The sequence below is a fragment of the Lagenorhynchus albirostris genome, chromosome 14 (assembly GCF_949774975.1).
Source record: "Lagenorhynchus albirostris chromosome 14, mLagAlb1.1, whole genome shotgun sequence".
Taxonomy (NCBI): domain Eukaryota; kingdom Metazoa; phylum Chordata; class Mammalia; order Artiodactyla; family Delphinidae; genus Lagenorhynchus; species Lagenorhynchus albirostris.
The window spans coordinates 24,009,487-24,031,230 of record NC_083108.1 but is presented as its reverse complement, the minus strand read 5'-3'; the positions used below and the strand labels follow the sequence as shown (position 1 = coordinate 24,031,230).

Sequence of the window (21,744 nt, the reverse complement as noted above, 5' to 3'; positions counted from 1 at the left end):
GCGCAATAAAGGTAAGGAGAGGAGGAAAAAATGAGGAGGGAGAGGAAGAAGCTGCCTAATTCCTCTCAATAAGTAGTTGCGCGCGTCAGCCGACTCTCGGCGCTGGTTACGCGCCCGAGATCCCCAAGCCTGGCTTACAGTTTCCTTTGGGGAGTGTCGCCGGCATCCCTCTAGCCCTCTACCCGCAGGTGTGAGAGTGCCTACCACGCGGCAGGCGCCGCACTGAGCGCTGTACTATAGTAGGTTTTTAAATTTCCCCAACATCCCTAAGCGACAGGAACTGTTACCGCCCGCGTACTGGGGACGAAGGAAAGGGCTTGGAGAAGTTGGGTGGCTTGCCGCGAGTTTTGCAGCTAGTGGCTGAGCGAGGACTCCGAGAGGGGTCTGAGCGATCTTGATGCCCAGGCCACAGCCCGCAGCCCCTCCGCTCTGCCGGGTTATTGTCTGATCACGCCGTCTGCACCTGTCGCGGGCCTCGCTAGGCAGGAGCGCAGGAGGAAAGGGAGAAAAGAAGGACCACAGGGTGACCAGGTGGCTTTCCTCCATCCGTACCCTTGGCCCGGGGCGAGGAGAGATCATTTCGGGCGCGGGGATGGCTTTGCGCCTTGGAGAGGACAACCTTCCTTCTCCAGCGATCGAAAGCGCGGCGGGAACAGGGCTTTGGGGCAAGGACCCTCCTGGGGCTGCAGGGGCGAGCGGAGAATCTAGGGTCCGGGAGTGGACACTAGGAAAAAGTGGGGTGGCGAGAGCGCGGCTGCCCGCGAAGCTGACTGGGGAGGAGACAAGGCGGCGCGTGCAGAGTGTCCACGCGGTGGGTGTGCGGCGCTTTCATTCAAACTTTGGGGAGTCTTTGGTTCCGGCGTCAGAGAAGGTGTGACCAATCAGAGTCCGGGGACGGGAATAAATTATGCAAATCACCATCTGGCGATGGGTCAGATGACTCCAATAGTTTAAAAAACTACCTCGCCGGGGAGCTCGCGGTGTGACAGTGGCGAGCCCTGGCTTCCCGGGAGAACGGCACGGGTGAGGGCAGATCTGGTTCTGGTTGGAGCATCTTCGCACTCCCCTCACCACCCCGTGGCTCAGTTTAGCCAAGTTTTCATTTTCCACCTTCTCCACCTGCAGCTGTCTAAGGCCACCACTCTCTCTGGTCGAGAGAAGCCTTCCCACTTCGGGTCTTACGGGCTCGGACTGCTGGAAACATCGAGAGGCGGCTCTTTTTTTTTTTTTTTTTTTTTGTGGTCTTTCTAGAAGTCCCGTTTGGGGGAAGGTGATGTGGCCGGGAAGGATGAGAAACTCCGGTCTTCTGCTCTGCCTCTGGAGCGCTTACTGTTGCTTTGCCGCGGGAGGTCCCGCAACCCTTGGTCCAGAGGGTCGGCTGCAAGGTAACGTGTCCTTGTTTTTATTAACACCCCACAACTTCTTTTCTGTGCCAGTTCCCCTGTCTTGCGCACCCTTCTTCCTCGATCCTGCGACATTCTTCTTCCTTACCCCCTGCGCTGTCCATTGGGTCCTCCTAATCAGCCTTGGAGATCACTTGTTCCTCGGCGCTTCCGACGAGGACATCCCCGGCCAGGCGTCCAAGAGGCCGCAGGCTCGCCCGCGCTCGCTCTCGCCCCGCCCCCTTGTCGTTATACGGTTCTCCTCTCGGTGCTGTCCAGTCAGCAGAGTTGGCTGCCAGCAGCTGTTTAACCTTGTCCTCCTCTTTGAACCTGGGGTTTTCGAGGCAAGAAGGTTGTTAGAGCTCTATCACCTGGTGCCCTTCCTTTTAATCTCGGTGTAGGTGTCTTGAAAGTTAAGGTATCAGGGTAGCTGGCTCTGGTTTGAGTAGTGCTTGCCGGGAGTATTAGGTGAGTAATTTGTACAGAGAAGCTGCTGGGCTTATTCCCCGGGTTGCCAGCCTCCTCTTCCCCAAGTCTTTCCAGCCCTTGCTCTTCCTCTTCTACCTCTCCGTCTTCCTCCTCCTCCCAGCTGCCAGCTTTTCTTCTGAGTTCTGCGTGGCAGTCTTTTCTACTGGAGGAACCTGCCCCGAGGGGCGAGGGTAGGGTCACCCAGCGGGAGTACCAAGTCAATTAGTTGAGCAGAGGAGAGCGGGGAACCTCTGAACCACACACTATTATTTCATCTTCTACTATTCTGCTGAGGTTGGGTCAAATGATGCTGGTCCATGTTGCTTATGTGCATGCAGGAGGTTAATTGGAATGAATGGAAAAAACTTGTTTTATTTAACATGTTCCCAACTCTAGTGCAGTTGAACCAGGGTAGGTTGCATCTCCAGTTCCTCTCCTGTAAAGTGCTAACATTCCTTCCAACTCCTATGTTCTGCGATTCTGAGTATTTGGGGGCCATTTCATTCATTCAAAACAGTATTTATTTGCCAGGCATGCTTCTCAGAGTGAGAGATAGAGCAGTGAACAAAATGGGTGTAAACCCCTACCCCCATGGATCTTACATTTCAGTGGTGGGAAAACAGCTAGTCAACTAATTAAAATATATAAATAGTGCTCAGTGTTATGGAAAAAAATAAAGCAGAGGAGGAAAGTACAGAGGGCTGGTGGGAGAAGGTGGTGCAGTGTTAGCCTGGGACCAGGCTTCCATCCCTGAGGAGCTGACCCCTGAGCAAGGAGCTGAAGGAGGTAAGAGAATGAGCCTGAGGACATCCAGATGAAGGACGATCATGAAGTTCCAGAGGCTGAAGTGACTCAGGCTGGAAGTAGTAGAAATGAGCTAGAGAACTGTGGTGTCAGAGAGAGCCAGCTGCTAAGATGAACCTTTTATGTCAGTTTGTGAGTTTATCCACAAGTCGGTGGCAGGAAGCCAGCAGACTCCCTTTCCTTTTCTCCTGGACTTCCCACCTGGTCTCTGTGAGTGGCTATCTGGGTGGAAATTGGGAGATATTGAATGAGTTATGTCCGTGGTTCACATTTCTGTCAGTTGGGGCTTTTGTCCGTTACTTTAATGACAAAGTTCTGCTCGTGCATATTTAGTCGCATTTTCTGGAACCTTACCCTTTTTACATCTGGTGCATAGCTGTCCTCCCCCTTGTCCGCTTCACCACCAACCTGTCCACCACTCTGGTCTCTCTTTCCATGACTCCATTTGTTTTTTAACTCTGGGATAAATGAAGCTCCTGGGATGGTCATTCGGTACCTTTTCACTTGATTTCTGGGTGACCGGACAGTTTGATTTTCTAATTTCCTAGCCTGTTATCAAGGGATGGTATCCTGGATGGTTGGAAGAATGCTAGATGAGGCTCATTTAGGACCTTCTGAAATAGTGTGGTGATGACAGTACCTAGTGTTAAAAGGCCATAGGGACCATCAGTGACATGGGCTGTGTTTTGTAGTAGGGCCATCTCCTAGACGGCACTGTGTGTGTGCAGTGGAGCTGAAAAGAGAGGTTTTGCTGCGCTTATGAGCTTCTCCATGGCTTCAATAACTTATTTAATTTATTCAACAAACTAGAAGACTGTCTGGCACATGTCTGGTACGGCAAGGAGCACTGAGGATGCATGAGGTCTTTGGAGCAAGTGTTGAAATCGAGATGAGAGCATTAGGGAAGCCCATTGCATAAGAGGTCAACAGCTCCTTACCTCCAATTCCAAAATCCAAAATCTTTGAAAATTGAAAAATTTGTTTGGTAACTTGTTTGGCAGCAAGAACTGGCCTTACCTGACCTGAACTCTTACTCATTTGGCAGCAAAAACTGACCTGAACCGATAAGAGGATATTTAGAATCTTTTTTTTTTTTTTCCCCTCGAGTGTGAGTAGTTATGTATTTCCCTGCAGAAATATTATTGGTGTATTTGATGAATGGGAATGTCCCAGACCCTGCTGGGGGTGTTATATAATATCTATATCTATATCTATATATATAGATATATAGATATATAGATATATAGATATATGCCATAATACCTTTCTAAAATCTGAGAATTTCTGAATTCTGAAACTCAACTGGTCCCAAGCATTTCAGGAAGAGAATTAAGGACCCATCCTCTGAAACTAGTAACTTGAGGGAAGGAAAGAGAACTGGTTTGGATGGGGAAGAAGAAAGAAAAGCAAGAGAGACTTATTTCAGATTCACAGTAATTGATCCTAGTGACTCATTAATACTCAAATATTGGTGAGATGTCCCTTTTATAACATCTTCGCAACTCTTCTGGGAGGTGAGGAGGAAACATTCAGCAGATGTAAAAACTGAAACCCAGTGTGGTTAAGTAATTCGCTCAAGAGTGAATTAGAACTAGACCCTAGATCTCTCACCACCCAGGCCTGCTAGTTATACCCTTGCTCTGTTATTTCTCCCCAGATGAGCTCAACAAATCCAGGGTTGTACCGGCTGCTGCCAAACCCCCTGTGAGATTTAACCTCCGCACCTCTGAGGACCCAGAGCATGAAGGATGCTACCTCTCCTTTGACCACAACCAGCCCTTAGAAGACTGTGGCTTCAACATGACAGCCAAAACCTTTTTCATCATTCATGGATGGACGGTGAGCCTCTGGGGGAGGGAGCTCTACAGCTTTCCGGGAGATTTGGTTTCCTTTGTTTTGGTCAATTAGAAAGAATACTGGTGCTTCCAGATTCCACTCTGCCTCCCCCTCTTTTCTTGTGGGCTGCTTGTATTTCAGACAGCTGTGAAGGATGTAATGGGCGCTTTGCTAAGGGGGCAATCTGGGCTCCAGCAGGGCGGTATTGAACACGCACACAGCGGGCTTTCAGAAAGTGGCTCTCCTGAGGGCAGCAGCCCAGCTCCACTGGCTCTTAAGGGGCCCTCTAATTATGCTTAATTACATTGGTCAACCACTGCGTCGCGGGGGCCATCCCTCCGTAAGAGCTGAGCTGAACGGAAGCAACTTGACTGGCTCAGAGAGTCTGTGAGGAGGCAGCTGGCCTGGCTGGCTGGCCCTGGTTGGCATGGTGCCCTCCTGTTTGCATAGAGATGGCTCCGTTTAAAGGCACTGGAGTCTTTATATGACCTAGCTGAGCAATTCACATTGAAAAGCCCATGACGAGCTTCAACAAAAAAGGGCTTTAACACTCAGCCTCAGAAGCTTTTGACCAGCGAGGGATTTATTCATTCATCTAATGGCAGTCTGTAGGAAAATGGCACTATTAAGTGAGCAGGTTTCTGCCTGGGCTAATTGGGAGGGGACATTCCTCCTCTTAATGATGAGAAATTCATATCCGTTACATGCTTTCTGGGTCTTTAGGTCTATCACCAACTGTTGGGGTCAGACCTGGTGGGGGTGGGTGGTATGTAGGCACCTACCTACCTAATGTAATTGGAGGGATGATTAAGGGCCTGCCATCCATCCTCACCCCACAGCCTACGATTAGAATTATGCATTTGAACCTTTATAAGGCCCCCTGTCAAAATGCAAGTACAAACTGCCTGCAACTTACAAATGGTTGCATTCCAGAAAGTTCTTTTATAATCTGTTTGGAACTTGGAATAGCAGTTTCCCATAGAAGCAAGATTGTAAATGGCGTTAGGGTTCCCAGGCCAGGCACAGAAAATTTGTTTATCTAATAATGTACTTGTGGATGGGTTTACAGCTCGACCTAGTCACCATTTACACTTTGTTTCTGTGGGAAAGTGTGTTCTGAGTTCTAATTTGGGATTCCAGGGACAGATCTTCTCTACTCTGGGGTCAAGAAGGATGGCAGAGATGGCTTGTGGGAAGGGGTCATTTGTTAACTCTGCATTTGCCTAAGAGACAGAATCTCCCTGCATCTCTGAGAAAGAAACTAATTCTCCAGGCAACCCTTCTCAGCTGCCTTTGAATGACAGACCAGGCCACTTACTGGCCTGACTGTGACAGGGGCTTGGGTTAACCTCAGGCCAGCATCGCCACCAACTTATATCTCATAGGGGGCCTATCGGTCAGTGGGGCAGCAGCAGAGGACACCAGCTCTGACATCTTTGATGGGAAAAACTGGAGATGTCAAGCGCAATGGAAGACAATCACCCACGTAGCAATCCTGCCTGTGGCTGGCCCGGCTCATGTGCAAGTGTTTGATGCCTGGGTAGCCAATGTGAAGGTTCCGGAAGTGGCTGGGGAGAAGGTCGTGGAACTGAATTCCATATTCATTAGGATTTCTGAAACCCAGAAGAAAAATTTTTTTAAAAAGCCCTGTTTTCTCTGCAGATGAGCGGCATGTTTGAAAGCTGGCTGTACAAACTCGTGTCAGCCCTGCAGACAAGAGAGAAAGGAGCCAACGTCGTGGTGGTGGACTGGCTCCCGCTGGCTCACCAGCTTTACACAGACGCAGTCAACAATACAAGGGAGGTGGGACACAGCGTCGCCAGGATGCTCAACTGGCTGCAGGTAACGGGACCAAAGGGAGTCATCTCCTTTTACGAGCAGGACCCTGAACCCTTTTAAGAAATACAGGTCAGGGGCTTCCCTGGTGGCACAGTGGTTAAGAATCTGCCTGCCAATTCAGGGGACACAGGTTTGAGCTCTGGTCCGGGAAGATCCCACATGCCATGCAGCAGTTAAGCCCGTGGGCCACAGCTACTGAAGCCCATGCACCTATGGCCCATGCTTCACCACAAGAGAAGCCACTGCGATGAGAAGCCCGCACACTGCAACGAAGAGTAGACCCCTCTCGCCGCAACTAGAGAAAGCCCGCACGCGGCAACAAAGACCCAACGAAGCCAAAAATAAATAAAAATAAAATAAATAAATTTATTTTAAAAATTCTAAGACTGTAAAAAAAAAATACAGGTCAGACAGGTCAGTTTCAGTGAACTTCAGGAGTCTGAGAATATCTTTGAGCTTCCAATTTTTTACGGAATTAAGTATTGCTTGAAACATTTGGAAGCTGGGACTTTTAGAAAGCTTTCTAATTATTGACACATTTCTGGATTTTTCCTTTTACTTTACTTGAGGGAAGAAAATTTGCCTTTTGGTTCATTAATTGCTGATGCCCTCAGCAGCCAGGATCAGCTTGTAATCTTAAATACCTACTGAAGTCTGCTCTGGCCTCTTAAGGGTGGCTGGGCTGAGGGTACGGAGGGTTGGTTCAAACCAATGTAGCTAGTGCCTTGCATAAAATGTGGAAAACAGATCTTGAGGTCTTAAATTTACTTTTTATAGGTTAATGATTTACCTGAGCTCAGTGGACTTAATGGGATGCAGGGGTACACTGGCTGGTACACTGGCTAAGTGACCCTATTATCTGGGTAATTACAGCCTGAGCTTCCTTTTAGAAGCCGATGGAATCTGAATAATTTTGGCAGAATTCTGGTCAGGAGTCTTGAACAGTCCTCAGTCCTCTACCTGGGTTGTTTTTTTTTTTTTTTTTTTTGCGGTACGTGGGCCTCTCACTGCCGTGGCCTCTCCCGTTGCGGAGCACAGGCTCCAGACGCGCAGGCTCAGCGGCCATGGCTCACAGGCCCAGCCGCTCCGCAGCATGTGGGATCTTCCCGGACCGGGGCACGAACCCGTGTCCCCTGCATCGGCAGGCGGACTCTCAACCACTGCGCCACCAGGAAAGCCCTACCTGGGTTGTTTTGTCGAGCTCGATTCCTGAGCCATGGGGTCAAATCACCACCTCCTCACCCCCACTGCTGAGTGCCCTGTGAGGGTCTGATGCTTCAACTCTGGGGTCCCAGGCAGGTTTGGGATGAGGAGGTCGGCAGCTCGTGGGCATAAGAGGGTGGGCAGGGGTCACCCTGCTGCAGGCTGTGGCTGGCACTTAGTCTCCAGTGAGCCCGGTGGCTTTGAGCTCCACACTGCCACCCCCTCCCCCCTCCCGCGTCTCCCCAACGTGATTGACTTGTCGAATTGTTGGTGGCCTTGGGGCTCAGGACCACACTCTTCACTCACACACCTCTGTGACTTCCTGCAGGGGAAGGAGGATTTTTCTCTCGGGGATGTTCACTTGATCGGCTACAGCCTTGGAGCTCACGTGGCCGGGTATGCCGGCAACTTCGTGAAAGGCACGGTGGGCAGAATCACGGGTAAGTGTTGCTCCCTTCACTCATGGCTGATCCTGGAGCTCCCTCAGCTGCTCTGCCCACCAGGCTTTCCTGAACCAGAGTGCTCCCTAAGAGGCAGCAGGAGAGAGCCGTAGAGGGTTAGCCTTGGAAGAAACCTGGAGAACATCTAATCCAGGGCTTTTCAAATGTCCAAAAGTCTCAGAGCCCTTTTTCAAATTGAACATGTGCAGGTCCCCAATGTATGAAACAGATAGAAGGTGTGTTCTGGTCAAAGCTGGGTATTTGCAAGTAGTGTTAACCTTGTTATTTGAGCCTCCCCCTTTTCTGGAGGAATTTCCGGGTCCCAGAGCACCAGGGAGCACAGTTTGAAAACCAGGTCTAGTGCAACAGGTGAGGAAACACCCAGGGGCAAAGAGCTAAGACTCAGGGGCAGACCTGGGGTGGAGCCCAGGCCTGCAAGCCTCTGGTGCTCACTTCTAGTCTCTGCCTATGGTAATGCCAGGACCTCAAGGGAAAGGAATGAGAGATGGGCTGTGGTTTGAATTCTGCCTCTGGTTTCTATTTCATCCACTAACAGCCTCTTTCCCATGTTTAGTTGGCATATTTATTAGTGATAATTACCTGTTTAGAATGAGTGGTTAAATGTTGTCGTTAAAGAGACCTTTCTATCTGATATTGGTACCCAGGTAGTCGATAGAAATTTGAATTTTCCACGTTAGTGAGCTTTTTTTTTTTTTTAAGTGAAGGCGAGTTTATTTGGAGAGATAAACATTCCATAGGCAGAATTGGTGAGCTTTTTTTTTTTAAATTTTATTGAAGTGTAGTTGATTTACAATGTTTTGTTAATTTCTGCTATACAGCAAAGTGATTCAGTTATACATATATATATTCTTTTCATATTCTTTTCCATTGTGGTTTATCATGGGATATTGAGTACAGTTCACTGTGCTATACAGTAGGACCTTGTTGTTTATCCATCCTATATATAACAGTTTGCAATTGCTAATCCCAAATTCCCAATCCTTCCCTCGCCCCCTTCCCCTTGGCAAATAATTGATGACCTTTTGATATGAGAGTTTGATTTAAATCATTGAATGATAGTGAAAAGTGGAAAGGATTCTCTTCCCCATTTGGGGACCCTCTCAAAAAACATACTCTCCTCTAGGAGAAAATTAATGGCAAATTTTTTTTAAGATTATATATTTATTTTAAAATTAATTAATTTTTGGCCGCCTTGGGTCTTCGTTGCTGCACGTGGGCTTTCTCTAGTTGCGGCGAGTGGGGGCTACTCTTCATTGCGGTGCACGGGCTTCTCATTGCAGTGGCTTCTCTTGTTGCGGAGCACGGGCTCTAGGTGCGTGGGCTTCAGTAGTTGCAGCACATGAGCTCAGTAGTTGTGGTGCGTGGGCTTGGTTGCTCTGCGGCACGTGGAATCTCCCCGGACCAGGGCTGAAACCTGAGTTGCCTGCATTGACAGGTGGATTCTTAACCACTGTGCCACCAGGGAAGTCCTTAATGGCAAATTTGTTGCCCTGAATTTTTATCCCCCTGCTAGCATTCTTTTATTTGTTTTCCCTCCCAGCTTCTCCCTCACCTCCAACATGCTAAGGGCCTAACTGGCCACCCAGAAGGAAAGAGTTAATCATTTCCTTCCTGGCAATGTTTTCATTTGAAAACAGGGTTCGGGTAGAAGGGAGTCCTTAGCTAAAGAATGATTTAGTAGAGGTAGAGTTTCTGGTTTCAACAACAAGCCAGTGGGGCAGATTTAAAAATATATACATTTGTGAGGTTTAGTAGCCCTGCTTAAATCATTGTCCCTGGGCTTAAGTCTAATGAGCGCACACACACACACACACACACACACACTCCTTTAGATCCAACTGTTTGATTCAGCATAGCTTGAGAGCTTTACTTTTGGTTATCAAGATGCGGGGCCTGACCTGTCTAACGGGTAATGTGGCCACACATGACTGCTCATTAACCCATTGCTGGAGCAAAGCCGTTGGGCCTCAAGCCCCTCAGGGTTCTATTGGCTGAGCACCTCCTCATAGCCCCCAGCAAGAGGCAAGATGTTGCAGAGCTCGGCCAGCTGTGCTCAAACTGCAGCACACACAAGGCCCCTGCCGGAGCACCAGAGCCAGTGTCCTTGGCAACAAAGACAAGCTGCAGATCCTCCCTCTTCCTCTTTCTAAGTCTGAAATGAGATGGGGCTAGTAGGAGAGTTCCAGTTCTTTCCCCCTGCCTGTCTGGGTGGGAGCAGCTGAGATGCGGGCTTTGCTGGCAGAATGCTAATCAGTGCTCTGGGCTGTCTATGTAGAGCATTGGGGCCGGCATGTCCTGAGCACAGCCCCTTCTCTGCGGCCTCTCTGTGGAGCAGGGGACCGGGGTGAACATAACAGGAAGGAGTGGCCTCTGTCCAGTTGCCAGGCAGCACCGCAGAGGGTATCTGGCTGACCTGACGTATGCTGCTGTGCATGTCTGATGGGAGAGGCCTGTGCCCTCTCCTCTGCCCTCAGACTTCCCATGGGTCTGGGAACCAGGTGGTCCTGACTGGTAAGAGCACCAGAAACTGCAGCTCGTGTGGGGCAGAGGCCAGTGACGCCGCTGTACTGAGGCCAGCAGGGGTCCTTAGCCTGGACCTGCAGGAGGTACCTGAACCCCAGTCTTGCTTGGACCAGAGAGCTCTGGACTGAGGTTTGCTAAAGTTTTATCCTCTTAGGCTTCGGAGGGAGTTCTGTGACATATTAGGGAAGAGGTCATATATTTCTAATTGAACTTGTGTCTTGTTAGTTATAAATAAATAAGCAAGCAGATCTGTTCATTCATTCAAGAGATGTGAACTAAGTGTCCACCCTGCAGGCTGTGGGCTAGATGCTACCTAATGTCAAGCGCTCAATGTGTGACAGGTATTTTATGCCATATGTGAGCCACATAGCGTCCAGGCAAAAGGGTCCTTGGGCTTCATTTTACAGATGGGGAAAATAGGACTCAGTATGTACTTTAATGATATCTCACACCCTGAGTAGCAGAGCTGGGATTCAAACCCAGGCAGGCCATCAGATTCCAGAGCCTGCACCTCACCACTGCACAATGCTGCCGCTCTCCTGCTGGGAGAGATGCAGTAGCTGTTACAGCACAGCAGCCTCTGCCCTGCCAGGCCAGAAGGTGGAGGTTTTCCTGTGTGTATGCATGTGCACGACAGGGTGTGTGTGCATGCATGTGCATGCATGTGTATATTCCATTTGCTGGACAGAACACTTTGCGGGGAGTCTGACTGAATGGAAGAAGAGGTGGTTCTCCATCATCTCTTTTTTTTGGAGGGGATGCGTTCACCCTCCCATTCCTAGTTAAGAAGTAAATTGTGAAACTTTTCCCCAGAGTCGGTGGGCCCTAGCTACGTGTCAGGCGGGGTCAGTCCAGGGAGGTGAAAGCTCTGCCTGCCAGCTGGCCTTTCCAGAAGCCCCGTCAGCCGCCTGCATTCCTCCAGACCAGCTTGGTTTCCATGGCACTGACTGTCTGGTGGAGACTTTTGTTCACCGATACAAGAGCCCCTCTCTTATTGGCTGCAAAGCAGAATGTTCCTCTTCTTTCTTTTTTTTTTTCTCCAGAGGACATGGTGAGAGGCAGGGAGAGGCCACCTGTGTCAGTACTGCGTCCGTTCAGTCCCTAAAAAGAGTCATCGAGGGCTATTCCGGGAGGCCACTGTTTTTGCGCCATCTTTCTTTTGGGTCCTGGGCTAGAGATGAGCCCCCAGGCAGCCTGGGCTCCCTTTCTGCCTCTGTCATTCATACATTTTTCTCAACTTCAGAGTGTTAATCATTACCAGTTCTCATGAGTAGCGAGTTCCACAGGTTTACTCTCCGCTCTGGACAACAATTCTACATTTTGTTTATCCTAAAATGACCCCCCTCAAGCCTCACGATGTGCTCCCTTGTTCCACTGCACTGGGGTCTGGGAAACACTGTTCTATTACTCATCTGCTGCTTTCACAGCTCTGTTCTTGGTCATACCTCCTCCCTACCTTGGTGTTTCTAGATCCAGGTTTCTCAACCTCAGCAACTATTCATATGTGGGGCCAGGTAATGCTTGTGTGGGAGCTGACCTGTGCATTGCAGGATGCTTATCAGAATCCCTGGCCTCTACTCCCTGGATGCTAGCAGCTTCTTTTCTCCCTCTTCGCCAATTGTGACAACCAAAAATGCCTCAGAGGTTGCCAAGTGTTCCCTTGGGAGCAAAATCCCTCCTAGTTGAGAACCACTGTTCTAGACTAAACAAACCCCCTTCCTCTGCTGCACATAATCTTTTCTTAACTTTCTCCAGGTCCTCTCTCTGTGTCTGTAGGGCTCTAGCTTGGGATGAATCCAGCTCCCATAATTACTTAAGCTTGTTAATACTAGCTAGTATTACCCTGACAAGCCCTTACTCCTTAATATCGCACAAGAACTGTATGAATCAAGACATTCAGATTTCATTTTCGAAATGCTACTGAACCATGGAGAAGTTTTTCCAAAATCTGGTCCACAGACCACTTATTTTTAGGATCAGCTGGGGAATAAACCTCTATTTCTGGGCTCTACACCGGACCTACCAATCAGAATCTCTTGGGGGTCAGGGAATCTGCATTTTATGCTTTGCAAATTCTATTTTGAAAGGTTTTACACTCATGTGGCTCCCAAACTATTATACAAGATGGTGAAAGTGTCTCTGTTGCTGCCACTATCTTTGTAGTTGCCTACCCTGCCTTCTCCCCTGACACACATACACACAGGTGACCTGGGGCTTGTGCGTCCTCCCAGAGTTTTTCATAGCTACACGGTGGAATCCAAATTTGTAAGAAGCTCCCCAGAGATATTTGTGCTGTTTCAAATGTGAGAACCAGTGCTCTCTGCAGTGCTGTTTGTTTGATACAGCAAGTTTGCAGACAAAAGGTTTTCTCCTTGTGGCTGCAAAGGAGAGGAATTCTGGAGGCTTGAGACACGGCTGCTCAGTGTGCCTGGTGTGCCCCCCTCTTGCCATTCCACTCCTGGGCCTGATTCATAACTAAAGGAAGCGGAAGTGTAAGTCCAAATACAAATAGCTCAGTTTGGGGAGACTGAGTCTTCCCTCTTGAAGATGTAGGTAGCTTAGTTATTCTGTCAAAATTCTGCTAAAATTAAGACTGTGGAAGGCTCCCAGTGGCAGAATAAATGGAATGAATGGCTTAGTTTCAGCCAGCCCAAGTTCTTTCTAGAACTGCTTCAGTTCTTCTTTTTTTTCTTTTTAATTAATTAATTTAATGTATTTATTTTTGGCTGCATTGGGTCTTCGTTGCTGCGTGCAGGCATTCTCTAGTTTTGTGAGCGGGGGCTACTCTTCGTTGTGGTGCACAGGCTTCTCATTGCGGTGGCTTCTCTTGTTTCGGAGCACGGGCTCTAGGCATGCAGGCTTCGGTAGCTGTGGCACACGGGCTCAGTAGTTGTGGCACACAGGCTCTAGAGCACAGGCTCAGTAGTTGTGGCTCACAGGCTTTGTTGCTCCGTGGCATGTGGGATCTTCTCAGCCCAGGGATCGAACCTGTGTTCCTTGCACTCGCAGGCGGATTCTTAACCACTGTGCCACCAGGGAAGCCTCTAGAACTGCTTCAGTTCTGACAGTGCACGGCTCCTCAGATCCACGTGTCACTTGAACCCCGTGGCCAATTTACTGAGTCAGCTGAGTTGTCAGGACAGGTGAAGGCTTCAGAAGAAAGCATACGTTCCTCTGCAACAGGCACCACACCCTTTAGGATTCCCAGGGTGGGGATGTCTTCATTTTACACTTGCCGGCTTAGGTATCCACCAGGACTCACTGCCTTAGCGCACCTGACACAGCTGGTCTTGGCTCCCCCTTCTGCTGTAGGTTTGGATCCTGCAGGGCCCATGTTTGAAGGGGTTGACATCCACAGGAGGCTGTCCCCTGACGACGCAGACTTCGTGGATGTCCTGCACACCTACACGCGCTCCTTTGGCTTGAGCATCGGGATTCAGATGCCTGTGGGTCACATTGACATCTACCCCAATGGAGGTGACTTCCAGCCGGGCTGTGGACTCAACGATATCTTGGGGTCAATTGCATATGGAAGTGAGTTCCTTATTATTATTATTTATTTTGCGGTACGCGGGCCTCTCACTGCTGTGGCCTCTCCCGTTGCGGAGCACAGGCTCCGGACGCGCAGGCCCAGCGGCCATGGCTCACGGGCCCAGCCGCTCCGCGGCATGTGGGATCTTCCCGGACCGGGGCACGAACCCGTGTCCGCAGGCGGCAGGCGGACCCTCAACCACTGCGCCACCAGGGAAGCCCCGAGTTCCTTATTTTTTGTTTTGACTCAATTATAGCATCTCCTCCTAAATCAGCCAGAGCTGTTCGTGCTCCCGACAGCATCCGTTTCATTATTCCCACTACCCCCCAGTGGCCCTTCAACACTGTTTATTCTACAGTTCATCATCCTGCAAGCCAATCAACAGCCTCCCCGTGGTCTCTGCTCTGCTTTCTTGTGCTTTGAGGTCACAGTTATTATTGATTAATTTCTTTTTATAACAAAAGGAATACATATTTGTTGGGAAAATAATCAAGCATTATAAAATTGCCTAAAGCAAGAAGTGAAAATACCCCCTCATTTCCCACACCTACTCCTACTTTCACTCTCCAGAGGTAGCCAATATGAACATGTTGTGTGTATCCTTCCACTCTTATCACTTTGCAAATTTATTTGTGTGTGTGTGTGTGATATTTTTCAAAATCACATTGTTCTGCAACTTTGCTTTTTCAGTCCTAATATATATTACGGACATTCTTAGACATCAGAGTACATATATCTACTTACCTTATTCTTTTAAAAGGCTGTATAATATTCTTTAGCATGGATGTACTATAATTTAATTTTTGGTAACATTTTAAAGAAATAAACTCAAGATTCGTCCTCCATTCACTTATAATCTGTCTTCCTGGATGCCTAAGCCTATTCCCAGCAGTCTTGGGCTGGAGTGAGTTTGCTGCTGAAACTGAGGTGCTTGGTTTCTCATTTGCTCACTGCCTTGCATCCTGGCAGCATTTCTAAGTCTTGGCCCCAGTTGGCTCTCTCCACTGTGATGCTCTGCTCTTGGGATGTCCACTCTGTCACTCAGTCTTAAGTTGCTCTCTCCCAAGGTGATAACATCCAAGGAGCCCCTGTGGGGCTTGGGGGTTCATGCAAGGGGAGTTCAGCCCTGCAGGGGGGATCAGATGATGGCATTTCTTAAGGCTGGTGATAATTAATGAGGAAGGGGAAGGGGAGCTTTGCCAAATTTTTCTTAAGGTCCAAGGAGTTACTGAAACTATTGGCTTTAGCCTCTGGTTACAAGAAATAATGATTACTGCGGGTCACAAAAATCCAAATTATACTCCTAGCTTTGCAACCAACTGACTCTGTGACCCTGAGCAAATGACTTCATCTCTAAGGGCATTTGGACCCATAATCTACAGCTGAAAGTATTGGACTAGAATGAGGTTGGCAAACATTTTCTTTCCTTTTTCCTTTTAAGTTTTTTTTTTATAAACTTATTTATTTTGTTTATTTATTTTTGGCTGCTTTGGATCTTCGTTGCTGCTCTTGTGAGCTTTCTCTAGTTGCAGCACACAGGCTCGGTAGTTGTGGCGCACTGGCTCTAGAGCGCAGGCTCAGTAGTTATGGCGCATGGGCTCTGTTGCTCCGTGACATGTGGGATCTTCCTGGACCAGGGATCAAACCTGTGTCCCATCCATTTGCAGGTGGATTCTCAACCACTGCACCACCACGGAAGGCTGGCAAACATTTTCTTAAAGAGTCAGCTAGTAAATATTTCCGGCTTTGCAAACCATACTGTCTCTGTTTCAACAACTCTACTCTGCTACCGTAGCATGGAGGCAGCTAGAGACAATAGATAAATGAATGCATGTGGCTATGTTCCAATAAAACTTTAGTAAAATGGGGCCAGCCTGCAAGGTGCAGTTTGCTGAGCCCCGGACTAGATGATGTTTAGCATCTGATCCATTTCCAGCATTTTGTGACCGCATGACTCTATCAGGACTTAATGACTCTTACTGCACAGCTGGTCTCCATCACCCTGTTTAGTGCCTGTGCTATGCATTCTCTTGCTCTTTATTGCTTCATGTGTATCAGTGCTGTCTTCCCACCTGGAGGGCAAGCAGTCTGGTGGCAGGACTGGCTTTCAGTTCTAAAGACAGTATATCACTGGGCATGCATTAAGAATGACACAAACGGGCTTCCCTGGTGGCGCAGTGGTTGAGAGTCCGCCTGCCGATGCAGGGGACACGGGTTCGTGCCCCGGTCCGGGAAGATCCCTCACGCCGCGGAGCGGCTGGACCTGTGAGCCACGGCCGCTGAGCCTACGCGTCCGAAGCCTGTGCTCCGCAACGGGAGAGGCCACAACAGTGAGAGGCCCGCATACTGCAAAAAAAAAGAAATAAAAGAATGACACAAACAAGCATACTAACAGTGACATGAAAAGCAGTTATTTCTGATGAAGTGTACAGTACTTACTGATGGAGTGGGCGGATCACCGAGAAGCAGCTCAGCCTGATGGTCTCCGTCTCTCTCTCCCCCAGCAATTGCAGAGGTGGTGAGATGCGAGCACGAGCGGGCAGTACACCTCTTTGTCGACTCTCTGGTGAATCAGGACAAGCCGAGCTTCGCATTCCAGTGCACGGACTCCAACCGCTTCAAAAAGGGGATCTGCCTCAGTTGCCGGAAGAACCGTTGTAATAGCATTGGCTACAATGCCAAGAAAATGAGGAACAAGAGGAATAGCAAAATGTACCTAAAAACCCGGGCAGGCATGCCTTTCAGAGGTAACCTTCATCCAAACCTGCATTGCCCTGGGGAAGGACCTTTTTCCTCCTTCTAAATACCACATTGTAGACGGGCACATTCCTGCAGTTAAATCAAATAACTGCAAATCACATTAAATTGTGTATGCCTAGGAAAGTAGATCTTTAAAAATAAATGATGGGGACTCCTTTTGTGATGTGAAGCACCACTCTATGATCACAATATCGCTATCTTAAGTTTCTATCTTGCATTTAGCTTTTCAAAGCTGTTTCGTATTTGTTTTCTCATTTGATCATCAGAATAATCTGTGATAGGACTAACAGTGGATCCAAATGATATCTCGCATTTTTATAGCATGTTATAAAACCGTAAGGTTTTGTGGGTATTGTGGGTGGAATTTGAGGCTCAAGAAGTTAATACCTTGGTCCTTAATTCAAGGTCACACATCTAGAAAGTACCTAGGTCAGCATCCCCCAAAGGTCCCCCAAACCCAAAGTTCAGGCTCTTTCTTCTATACTGCAGTGACCTTTTACGCCATTGGACAGAATGAGATCAAAGGGAGGCTAGAGGCTGGGCTGGACCCAAAGGATGAGAATCCCTAAAAACTCACTGTGCTGGGTGACTCAGTTTGGGTCAGGGTGCCCTAAGATGACAAGCAAGGCTCACAAATGTCTCTGTTCTGCTGTCTCTGCAGTTTACCATTATCAGATGAAAATCCATGTCTTCAGCTACAAGAACATGGGAGAAATCGAGCCCACCTTTCATGTCACCATTTATGGCACCAATGCAGACTCCCAGAATCTGCCTTTGGAAATGTAAGTCACGGGTTTCCTTTGCTGAGTTCAGGACAGAGAACGAATTGGTTTGAAAAGGAGAGAGAGCACAGGAGCTCTCTGTGTGCAAGGTGAACAAGTGCAGGGGAGCTCGTCTGCGTGCCAGGGAGGAGCGGTGTGGTTCCTCTCCTGCTTCACACTCTCCACCTAGCCCTTGACTCAGAACGTTTCTGGAAGGGCAGCTCCTGGGATGAATCAGCAGCGTGAGAATCTGCTGGATCAGCTGGGCAGAAACTGCTGTTTCATTTCAGAGAACGCCTGATTCCTGAGGCTTTAGGAAATTTGGAACTTGATAAACATCGTCCCTGGCATGTTTCTAATTATCTGTGGGAGGGGCACACAGTGATCTGTATGTGTTGAGCACTTGTAAGGTGCAAAGCGCCACGTTGAGTAATGCTGGGCTTGCAAAGTAACGTCATCAGAATACTCACTCTCAGGGCTGGGGTTCTAGCAGGAGGAACAGGCTTGTACGCACACACTCATGCACGCACATGGGGTGAGACAGGCTCCCCCAAGTGCCACGTGAGACAGGCAGGAGGGGCTGAGAGTTCCGAGGAAGATGGATGCCTGTGGGCTGAGAAGAGGAGGCGCTATCGAGTGGGGATGTGACTTCTTTGCGCTTTCTCATTTCTGTTCTTTCCTGGTCTTGTCCCCCCAGGAAGTAGCATGAATGGGGAGATGCTCAGGAATGGTTTGGGGTGCAGTGGGCAACATTATCTCTCTGCCCATGTGGAGCACAGCTGAGTTTTCATCCTGGTCCTGCTGGTGGGACGTGGAGAACGTAGGGGGGACCTCTTGTGCATTTCTCTCCCATCCGAGTGGGGCAGGTGCTGCCACTGCGTCAACCCCCACGGTGCTGCAGTTTTCCAGGTGGCGGGGGGACTGAGACCAGCTTCCCTCTCCCCTTGCAGAGTGGAGCAGATCGAGCTGAATGCCACCAACACCTTCCTGGTCTACACCGAGGAGGACTTGGGAGACCTCCTGAAGATCAGACTCACCTGGGAGAGGACTTCTCAGTCCTGGTACAACCTGTGGAAAGAGCTTCGCAGCTACCTGTCTCAGCCCCGCAGGTCCGAGCAAGAGCTGAATATCAGACGCATCCGCGTCAAGTCCGGGGAAACCCAGAGGAAGTAAGTGCCTCACGACCCTTTCCCTGTTCTGGGTCCGTGGTCAGCGGAAGGCGTGCGTCTCTGCAGCGTCCTTTCCTTTGCTAAGCGTATAGCTTCCATCTTTCCGTATCCAGAGTACATGGGCAAAACTGCAAACCCTCTGTGAGGAGAACTGAATTCCAGACCAAGGCCTCTGTCCACTGTTGTGCAGCTTGTACCCTGATCGCAGGCCCTGGGCTGAGAGGGGTGGGCAAGCGGGGGCTGGAATCCAGCCCTTGTTCCATTGGCCAAGCCCTGTGCTGGCCCGGAGGAAGAGGGCTTCTCCTGGACAGGGCTCTTTAGGAGTGCTGCCTTGTTAATTTGTTTGCTCTGGGGTCCGTGCAACCAAAAGCCTTTGCTTGCTCCAGTCCAGAGCAAACCAGACTATCCAGTTTAGGGAGCCTGCATGGATGAGGTCTGTGGGAGTCCTGGCTTCCCTTGCATCCAATTTTCAGAGCATTATACCTCTCTTTGGGAGGCTCTGACTCAAGGACATGCATGGGGCGCTAATGTCAAGTAACAGATTCCTCTGTGCCACGCCGGCTGGCAGTTTCCCCACGTTAACCAAGCCTAACACAAAAAATCCACCCCTAAATCAGCCGCTAAAACGCGGCTTGACTCTCGGAGCAGCCAGGAAGACCTTTGTCAAGAGAGGAGGGTTTCCTTGGCCAAATCCTTCAGCAGACCTCCGGGAGGTCACTGCCAGCCTTGGGATGGTGGGAAGAAGCCTCCACCTTCTTTCTATCTCTTCTGGCATTTTCTCCATTACAGTTCTTCATGCGTCCCGTTTCCATCCACCACCTATGGTGCAGCTTGGCCGTGCAGGGGGTGGAGGCCTAGGTTGCTTGTCTGAGTGATTCTGGTCGAAAACCCTGTGCACCGGTGTGTATGTGGCAGGGGTGGGTGCCAGGTGAGGGGAGCTGTTAGTATGAAGGCTGTGATCTAGATAATTGCGTGTCTTTTTCCTTCTCTCGGTGCTTATAAGTGCAGCCTGTACCAGAAAGATGTGGGGTAGAAGAAAGATGATCATTTTTATAAAATATTTCAAATTTAATAAACCACTGAGACTTAATAAATGTAAACCATTTTCATATTGGTTTCAGATATAAGATTTTAAACAGTAAAACATTACAGATAAAGCTGAAACCCCTTTGTGCCCCTCCCCCATCCGACTCCTCCCCTTTCAAACCAAATGTACCGATCTTCCAACATTAACTAATGTCAGTGTTTTCCTCTTCATGATTTTTATACTTTCCCTACTTCTGTTTTATCCATAAACAACCTACAGAAATGTTTTGGTTGCTTCTGAAGTTTACGTGAGTGGACACATTCCTTTAAAAGTTGCTTTTCTCCATTTAACGTAGTTTATGAGATTTATCCAATGCATACAGATCTGGTCTATTCACGTTCAACTCCTGTATGTAAACTGCCATTGCACAAACAATAGTTTCACCACTGTTCTGATGAATATTTAAGTTGTTGCTACATTTTTCAGTTACAAATAGTGCTGAGATGAACATCCTGGGACATTTTCCTTGTGTACGTGTGTGAGAGCTTCTTTGGGGCATGCTGAATCACTGGGTTATAGTGTATGTATTCTCCAACTGGACGGGATATTATTAAATCCCTCTCCAAAGTGGTTGGACCAATTTTTAATCTTATCCACAGAGTAAGAGCTTCCTTTTCCCCTCCTCCTCACCTACCTTTGGTGGACATTTTTGCTATTCCGTTGAGTGTGAATTGGTCCCCGACTGTTGTTTTCATTTGTATTTCCTGATTGTGAGTGTTGTGGGTGTTTATGGGCTGTTTGGGCTTCCTGGCGAAGGTTCTGAAAGCTGTTGGGAATGTGGCTTTTGTCCTGCTGGTAAGCATCACGGTCAGGTGTACCACATGTCTATTGGTCATGAGGTCATGCTGGCCACACACCACTGAAGCTGGGGCAGCCCACATGGTTGGGCTGTAAGTTACAGTTGAAACGATTATTAGATCACGGATTCTTCCTGTGATCTTGGTTGTCTACTTCTTGAATCTTTGATATTAGCCCACAGCTGAGTTCCAGTTACGCTTGTCAATGGGTATTTCTGGACACCATGCTGGAGGGACCTGGAGTTCCTCCGTTCAAGGAGTTTATAGTCCACCATGGATGCAAGAATCCACAAGCTCTTCAAGGCAAGATATAATGTGTTAAAATGAGCTAAAGCTTTCATTAACTCCGTGCCATAAGAAGTAATGACAATAACAAAAGCAACATTTATATAAGGATGTGCCTATTTATGAAATTGGAAGGTCAATGGAGGGTTAGATTAATAAGGTCTCGGGCAATCAGGGAGGCTTCAGAGAGGATATGCCTTGGTACAGGCTTTTGGATAGACAGAAGGAAGAAGGTGGAAGGGGTGTGATTAAAGTCTGCATGAGCTGAATCATGGGAGACATCAAAGTGAGACGCTTTCAGTGTGCTTGTAGCAGCAGTGGAGAGTTCTGAAGGGTCTTGAGTCAGGGGTCACATGATAAAAGCCTCTCTTTTCTCCTTATTCCATCTGCCTCATGTCCAGAGAGCACCATATGGCTGGTGTAAGCCATGTACCTTCCCCTAGAGTTTTGGCTACATCAGTGGTTTCTTTTTCCTCCTAGATTGACTTTTTGTGCAGAAGATCTTGAGAACACCCGCATATCCCCTGGCCAAGAGCTCTGGTTTCACAAGTGTCGAGATGGCTGGAGAATGAAAAATGAAACCAGGTAAGGAGGACATTCTCAGAGGTTCATGCAATGCATGTTGATGGGTCCCCTAGTGTAGGCTGGACGTGTGTCTGACACTTGGGACACATAAGTCAACAAAAACAGATAAAAGTCCCTTGCTTTATGAAGATGACCTTCTGCTGGAAGGAGTAGGATGTTGGATGGTGTGAAAGTCCCTTTGCCTCTTGCTCTGCTTCCTCCTGTAGGTGTCACGGCCATGGTCCTGCTGGAATGAGGTCTTTCAGTGACTAA

The 21,744-nt window shown here is 48.6% G+C and overlaps 1 protein-coding gene across 2 annotated transcripts in view; it reads left to right on the top strand.

The window, feature by feature from the left end:
* The first annotated feature begins 998 nt into the window (after positions 1-998).
* The window catches only part of LIPG (lipase G, endothelial type), a 35,369-nt gene continuing 14,623 nt past the window's right edge, over positions 999-21,744 (top strand). For both annotated transcript variants that reach the window (XM_060170771.1, XM_060170772.1), the window contains exons 1-9: positions 999-1,385; positions 4,312-4,493; positions 6,153-6,332; positions 7,861-7,972; positions 13,829-14,050; positions 16,553-16,795; positions 17,470-17,590; positions 18,520-18,738; positions 21,388-21,492. In XM_060170771.1, coding sequence (XP_060026754.1) covers positions 1,274-1,385; positions 4,312-4,493; positions 6,153-6,332; positions 7,861-7,972; positions 13,829-14,050; positions 16,553-16,795; positions 17,470-17,590; positions 18,520-18,738; positions 21,388-21,492 — 1,496 coding nt within the window. In that variant the 5' untranslated portion in view covers positions 999-1,273. The remainder of the gene's footprint in view (positions 1,386-4,311; positions 4,494-6,152; positions 6,333-7,860; positions 7,973-13,828; positions 14,051-16,552; positions 16,796-17,469; positions 17,591-18,519; positions 18,739-21,387; positions 21,493-21,744) is intronic.